Source organism: Myotis brandtii, unplaced genomic scaffold, assembly GCF_000412655.1.
Source record: "Myotis brandtii unplaced genomic scaffold, ASM41265v1 scaffold212, whole genome shotgun sequence".
In the NCBI taxonomy this organism is placed as follows: domain Eukaryota; kingdom Metazoa; phylum Chordata; class Mammalia; order Chiroptera; family Vespertilionidae; genus Myotis; species Myotis brandtii.
Window position 1 is genome coordinate 1,241,402 of NW_005357931.1, and position 7,997 is coordinate 1,249,398.

The 7,997-nt window shown below is 41.5% G+C and overlaps 1 protein-coding gene across 1 annotated transcript in view; it reads right to left on the reverse strand.

Moving 5' to 3' along the window:
- Window positions 1–7,991, reverse strand: part of HAUS1 (HAUS augmin-like complex, subunit 1) — an 11,932-nt gene extending 3,941 nt beyond the window's left edge. Inside the window, exons 1-6 of the mRNA XM_005865748.2 lie at window positions 7,525–7,991; window positions 6,472–6,719; window positions 5,214–5,388; window positions 3,538–3,673; window positions 2,274–2,408; window positions 1,115–1,238 (exon numbers count right to left, since the gene is read on the reverse strand). Of these exons, the coding sequence (XP_005865810.1) occupies window positions 1,115–1,238; window positions 2,274–2,408; window positions 3,538–3,673; window positions 5,214–5,388; window positions 6,472–6,501 (600 nt within the window). The 5' untranslated portion in view covers window positions 6,502–6,719; window positions 7,525–7,991. The remainder of the gene's footprint in view (window positions 1–1,114; window positions 1,239–2,273; window positions 2,409–3,537; window positions 3,674–5,213; window positions 5,389–6,471; window positions 6,720–7,524) is intronic.
- Window positions 7,992–7,997: the final 6 nt, after the last annotated feature.

Here is a 7,997-nt window from a genome sequence, read left to right on the forward strand (position 1 = left end):
GTTGCTCAGCAAACAATTTCTGATCGTTTACAAGCAATGGCAAAGATTTTAAAGGAAGGAAAATGGGTGCCACATCAACTGAATGAAAGACAAATGAAAAACCGAAAAGTCATCAGTAAAATGTTGCTCCAGCAGCACGAAAGAAACTCTTCTTTGCATCGAATTGTGACTGGTGATGAAAAGTGGATTTATTTTGAGAATCCAAACTGCACAAAATCATGGATTGATCCAGGTCAACCATCAACATCGACTGCAAGGCCAAATCGCTTTGGAAAGAAGACAATGCTCTGCGTTGTGGTGTATTATGAGCTTCTAAAACCAGGTGAAACCATTAATACTGATTGATACTGACAACAAATAATCAATTTGAACCACCCTTTGATCGTGAAATGACCAGAATGGGCCAGAAGACATGGCAAAGTAATTTTGCTTCATGATGATGCACCATCACCTACTTCAAAAGCAGTTAAAGACACATTAAAAGATCTTGCCTGGGAGGTATTAACCCACCCACTATATTCACCAGACCTTGCTCCTTCAGATGACCACTTGTTCCGATCGATGGCACAAGTACTTTCTGAGCAGCACTTCAAAACGTACAAAGAAGTGGAAAATTGGGTCTCTGAATTGTTTGCCTCAAAACAAGAAAAGTTCTATTGGGACGGTATCCACAAATTACCTGAAAGATGGGGGAAATGTGTAGCTAGCGATGGATATTACTTTGAATAAAGCACTTTTGATGTTTCTCTTGAAATTATCGTGTTTTCTTTGATTACAAAATTCGAATTATTAACTGATACACCTAGTAATCCAGTAAAGATAAGCTACAAATCACAGATGAAACATGCATTTAAACACTTTTTTGTTGCATGTCAATCTTTCCAGAGCCACAGATTTGTGATAGGATGGGCACAGTGCTTCTTAAGATTCTGAGCTTCGGGGCCTGGCTGCCTGTAAGGGATTCTGGATCTACTGCTAAGCAGCTATGAAACCTTGGGCAGTTACCGGTCTTCTCTGTAGTTCCCTTGTCTGTAAAAAAGGGATTGGTAATGCTGCCTCGTTGTGAAATGAAGGTCAAAAAGAGACCTAACATTATTCAGTCCTTCATACATACCTCTAAAGCTCTGATTCCAAATCTGGATTCTTCTGACTTTGCTTTTAGGAAGTCCATGTTCTGAAGGCGACTGTTAACTTTGGCCCTTTCCGTAGACAGCTGCAACTCTGCCTTCTTGAGATCGCTTTAAAAAGTAAAATTGAAACATTTTTTTCTCCTTAGTGAAATTATTATTAAAAAGAAAAGCTCAATTACTTTTTGGATTCAACTCTGAATTAGACAATAGATAACATAGTTGATGAATTTTCTACCATAAAATTTATATCCCAGACTAATTAACAGGCATTCTTTTAGGTCATCCTTCCCTCCATGTTGTTATCTGGGGTTTTTCTCAAGAAACATGAAATATTTTTAATGTTAATTTATGCCAATTATTCTTAAAGTAAATCTGCTGCTTAAAAAAGTGACTAAAAATACCATAAAGCTGCCCAGCTGGCGTGGCTCAGTGGTTGAGCATTGACCTATGAACCAGGATTCACGGTTCGGTTCCCGGGTTCAGGGCTCGTTGCCTGGGTTGCGGGCTTGATCCCCAGTGGGGATCAATGATCAATGATTCTCTCTCATCATTGATGTTTCTATCTCTCTCTCTCCCTCTCTTTTCCTCTCTGAAATCAATACAAATATATTTAAAAAAATACTCTAAAGCCAATTTGAATTATGGAGATCCCAAAAAGCCTCTCTCCTGCATGTGACATAACACAGTGCCTTGCATATGCACAGTCAATATTTATTGAATAAATTTACACACTGCCAAATTATGTATGCATATACATATTTCTGATCCGTAGCATCTAATCTCTGGGATAACAGGGACCTAAAAAAAGACCCAGAGCATCAAGAGAGATAGTAGAGCACTAGCGTAAAAAATAATAAAAAAAGAGCAACAAATTATAATGCACTTTAAGTTGCCTTGTAGTGTATAAGAAAAAAAAAAAAGAAAATTCACATACATTTAAAAAATGAACAAACCCAGGTTATTTGCAAAAAGAAGAAAAAATTACATAAAGTAAAAGGTGAAAGTCTATACCCAACCTCCATTCAAGTCATTTTCTACTTTAAAAAACATTTTATGGACCCCATTTCTTAAAAACTAAGTATGATAAAGTCCTATTATTGCCTTTTAATAAAAATTGTCACCATTTCCAATTCAGTTACTTACTCTCGTAGACATTTTTCTAATACTAAACTTGCAGTTAATTTTTTTTCAAGTTTTGCCAATTCAAGCTTGAGTTCTTCATTTTTGGATTTGGCACGAAAAAGATCAGAGGTCAAATCATTCACTGCAGAGAGAAAACTAAAAAAAAAAAAAAGAATCTGGTCACATAAATGGACATCAAGGACAATAATTGCAATTATTCCTCATTTCTAACAATGATTTGCTCTCTATGTAGATTCTTCCATAACCATGCTGTTTCGTAACTCTATGGATTTTGTACCTGCTGTTCTCATTGCCTGCAAAGTCCTTCTTCACCTGGCAAATTTCCTTGTCTTTAAAAACGCAAATAAGATGGACTCCCATCCTGGAATTCACCACCCTTTTCTCTGCGCCCAAGCTACAGCTTGCACGCTCTTGTTAGGTTACAGCTGTCACACTCTGTGTTATACTCTTACATGCTCCTCCCTTATTTGACCATGACTGCAATTACTATCTTATTCATCGCTTCTCCAGTGCTATGTATATGGCATATAACCAGTATTTAGCGTCTGCTAAACTGACTTAAGTCTAGATGTCTGCTGCCATACAATATACATGTTTTTATTCCTGAAACACTACTCTTGAGCATATATATAAATTCCAAGCCCTTACATTGACAATGAAGAATAGCTGCATAGTTCTCTGTAAGTTATAGTTGTCGTCCTAGCTAAGATATGGCCACCAGTGATATTCATATAGACTTTGGAGTCAGACAGGGTTTGAACCTCAACTCTGCCATTTACTAGCTCAGAGATGTTCTTTAACGCCCCTCCTGAACTTCAGTTTCCTCTTAGCGTTAATGGAAGAATAATGTCATTATACAGGTGAAATGCCTGTAACAAAGAATAAAGGTCCTTAAACTACTCTACCCCGTAAGGTAGGAACATAACCAAAATTCAGGATGCTGAACCAGATGATGTAGCCTACGACTTTTCTCATTGTATACTTACAGGGAATAATGTAAGCGATACCCAATACCTTTCCAAATATACATGAGAATCAAACTTCAAAAACCTGATCCTGGAAGGAGAAAACACTAAAATTTAACCAATACCAAGTTTACCTGAAGTAATCATACATACTCACTAACAAAGATAGAGTTCATTAAATTCAGTGTTTTGGCACTTATTGTCCATTTCCCACACAGAATTACACTGAGAAACAGTCTTTTAGGTCAAGACCTTATAACATATATGATTACAGAAATTAAAACTATCATAAAAGTTACCTGGGTACTGAGGTATCCTTTATTTCAAGGGCCACTGCACTGTCAACCAAAGCATTCAGATACCTAGAACCAGTGCTAGAGAGATTGGCAGGGGAAAAATTCACACTCTCCATGAGAAGGTCTTGAAGATGCTTGGCTGAAAAGATAAAATAATTCTATGATGATTAAGATGTTTGTTTTGTTTCATTTTAAATTTTTAACAGTTTAACTGAATCTTTCACATATCATACAATTCACCCACCTAAAGTATACATACCTGTAATTCAATGGCTTTTAGTATATTAAGAGTGGCATACCCATCAATACAATCAATTTCAGAACATTTTCATCACCCCAAAAAGAAACCCCACTTCTTAGTAATCATTTTCCAATTCCCAACCCATGAAGCCCTAGCAACCACTAATATGCATTTTGTCTCTACTCATTTGTCTATTATGAACATTTCATGTATATGGTATATCAGCCCCGGCCAGTGTGGAGCATCCTCCCATACACTGAAGTCTTGGGTTTAATTCCCGGTCAGGGCACATGCCCAGGTTGTGGGTTCCATCCCCAGTCGCGGTATGTATGGGAGACAACCAATCGATGTTTCTCTCTCACACAGATGTTTCTTTCTCTCTCCCTCTCCCTTCCTCTCTAAAAACAAACAAGAAAACCCTAAAAACTTTTCTACACTAAATTACTCTTGTACACTTTGTGCCCTAACCGATTTGGCTCAGTGGATAGAGCGTCGGCCTGTGGACTGAAAGGTCCCAGGTTCGATTCTGGTCAAGGGCATGTACCTTGGTTGCGTGCACATCCCCAGTAGGGGGTGTGCAGGAGGCAGCTGGTCGATGTTTCTCTCTCATCGATGTTTCTAACTCTCTAACCCTCTCCCTTCCTCTCCATAAAAAAATCAATGAAATATATTTTAAAAAAGAAAAAGAACACTAAGTAAAATAGATGCAGAGAAAGCATTAGACAAAATCCAGCACACATTTTTGATAAAAACTTTCAGCAAAGTGAAAAGAGGTAATATAGCTCAACATAGTAAAGGCCATATATGACAACTATAGCCAACATCATACTCAATGTGCAAAAACTAAAAGCACTTCCCTTAAGATCAGGAGCAAGACAGGAATATCCACTTTCACTACTCTTATTCAACATAGTACTGGAAGTCCTAGCCACAGCGGTCAGACAAGAAGAAAAAAATAAAAGGCATCCAAATTGGAAAGGAGGAAGTAAAACTGTCATTACTCACAGATGACATGATATTGTACATAGAAAAGAACTGCTTGGATGTTTTGTGTTGAACGACTTGTTGAAGGACGGCCAGAGTGTTTAAGATCACTAATTGATCCAGTCTCCCTAAATTTTTTAATTAATCTCTTCACAGTTGATGAAGTTAAATCACTATTCCAACCATATTTTGCACGAAAATTGCGAACTGTAGCTGCCAAACCTTCATTATTTTTACAATATTGCTCAACAATGAAAACGTGTTGTTCTTTCGTGTAGCGCTCCATTTTTAATAACCCTGAACTGTCAGCTGTCACGCTATCTTTTTTTTCCGTTGGCAACACTTTACGGCACAAATGGTGTAAAATTCAAATCTTGCGTGAATTTTGGGACACCCTTTATAAAATTTGGTTACTTCTGGTTATCTCATTCAAAAACTCTGCAATTAATCTCACCTTCTGATTCATATTCACTTGCTTTCTGCTTCAAGTCCTCTATTACCAGGTGGCCACCCCTGTCCCGGACCCTGTTGCGTTCTGAAAGGTGATGTAAAATTTCTGTGGTCCGGGCATTGACCTCATATTGTAGAATAGGATGATCTCCAAATATCTTTTTCAACCACGCAGCAACCTAATCATGAAAAGGAAGACAAATACTTTAAGTCTTGTTTGTAATGGCACAAAGCAAGTATTACAAATAAGCGATCAGAAGCCAACAAAGTGCTTTCTATGAATATTCTGAAGTCCTGCTTACTTCACATCCTAACTTGTCTTTAAGAAGATACATACCAGATGTCAGGAAATAAGTGAGGAACCACAAGGAACAAAATTACCAGAAAACAATCCGTCCTTTCCCAAAGGAACAAAAGCGGCATATAGGCTAATAATTGGCATCACTCAAATAATTTAAAAGACCAATATGCATGTGCTAACTAAAGCATTCGTATCCATGCGAACTCTGAAAAAAAGAGTTGTCCACAATACACAAGCCGCACAGAGGCTCGTAGGGCTGGGATGTGGGACACGGAGGCAGGCCAGGAGTGTGTAAGGACAAAAAAAGACCTTTCCTTTTCTTTGCAATGGCCTTCCACGGTTTATGAGAAGTACCTGGTGATTAAACCCCAAGACTGTTGGCTCCTCTGATTCAAACAGCTCCTCGGTTCAAACTATGGGACAAGATAAGCTACTCTCAAGGCTACATTCTTGCATCCCCCTTCAGAAATCGAAATCCCATTTTGCCCCAGCTGGTTTGGCTCAGTGGGTAGAGCGTAGGCCTGTGGACTGAAGGGACGCGGGTTCGATTCCAGTCGGGGGCACATGCCCGGGTTGCAGGCTCGATCCCCAGTGGGGGGCGTGCAGAAGGCAGCCGATCCATTCTCTCATCATTGATGTTTCTATCTCTCTCCCTTATTTTCTACAATCAATAAAAATATATATTTTTTTAAAAAGAAGTCCCACTTCAGTCTGCTGGGAGGGATTTTGTACCCGGGGGCTCCTCACCTCCCCTTCAAGCCCAAGACTAAGCAGGGGAGGGAAGGGAAAGGCCCTTTCCAGGGCGGCCCAAGTAGAAAGGGGAATCAAAGAGCATGAAGGCGGGACTGAAGATGGGCCCCCGGACTAGGTAAGTAAACCTGGCAGGAGATCCGCCCGGCGGGCGGGTGTGTCAAAGACTCCGCTTCTAGGACGCAGCAAAGGCCCGCTCCCGCCCCATCACCTGCGCCTCTTTCTCCTCCGGCGCTTCCATAACGGCCGCTCCCGCCACTTCTGGAGCAGATCCTCGCGGGAGAATTGCCGAGCTCGCTCTGAAGGCCCCGCCCACACGCCGTGGGTCCGGCCCCTTAGGGCCCGGGACTTCTGGGAGTTGTAGTTTTCACCAGGACTCCAGGCTGCTGCCGGGCTCCAGCACTGCAAGCCTCTCCCTGCTGGCCACCTCGCCTCGCCCTCCGCCCTCCATGGTATAATCTACAGGACGAGAATAGAATCGCATAGAGCCACGCTGTGTTTTCTTACATTTTGATTACTAACTTGATTGCTTGTCTTAAAAAAAATACCTGAAACTTGTTTTTTGGATAGCAGATGTTTGTGGGCACTAGCTTAAACTTTTAATTTTAACCCGGCATTATAAACTGCAGCAACCTTGGTTTTACCCGTTAATCTCCATTACCAAAGAGCTAAATGTGCTGGAGACTTTTAAAATAAATAGCTGACATTCCTGGCCGGTGTGGCTCAGTTGTTTGGAGCGTCCTTCCTTGCACCAGAAGATGGCAGGTTCCATTCGGGTCAGGGCATATACCAGTTCCCGGGCCGGTGGGGCACATACGAAAGGCAGCCAATCGATGTTTCTCTCCCCCCACCCTCTATAAAAATCAATGAAAATATGTCCCTGGGTGAGGATTAAAAAATAAATAAGATAAAAATAAAATTGTTGACAGCATTCAACTGCTAGCGCTGCCACTCTTCCATGTCAAGTTCTCTCCTCCCTCCGTGATTGTGGTTAACACTGTGAGTGATTCTTGATACTGCTACTGCAATGTATACTTTTCTATAAGATTTATTATTTTTCTTCATTGTTATAGGAACCCTGTAAATTAGACACACGTTATTTTACATATTTCCACATTAAAACCACACGCACACAGGCCTCCCCTGAGCTTGTCAAGTTTAGTATGTGGCCCCTCTGTCGTCCACAGGGTGCTTGTCAAAATTCAGAGCCCAACATGTTTGACACAGAGGGTCTGGAGTGGGGCCCCACTGATCTGAGAATCACCTCTTTCTGCAGAAAACGGTTTCGTAGCGACAGCCTCCGACCTGACACCTCCAACCCGCCTCACGGTCAGCCTGCCCGCCGCGCCCTCGGACGGGGGTCAGCACCACCTGTTTCCGGAATCTGGCCAGGGAACCGCTTCACCACTGGTTCCGCTACCCACGTGGTCGCCCCGGGCAGTCACAAGGTCAACTGGAAAGACCATAGTAAATGTGTCAGCAATGCCCGCGCGGACGCTGGCAAGGTCTAATCATTCCTTTTGAAATTTACATCCGAAAGTAATACCTAAAAAAAAAAAAACAAGTAACCACCCCCACCTCGCGAAAGGCAGATTTGCATCCGGAAGGTGAAAGCGAGGGGCGGTACTTCCGGGTCAGGTGGGCTGGCTGCCTTGACCTTCCTCGCCGTTCAGCCATTTTGTCCCAGTCAGTCCGAGGCTGCGGCTGCAGAGCAACTTCGAGGAGCTGCAAAGATGC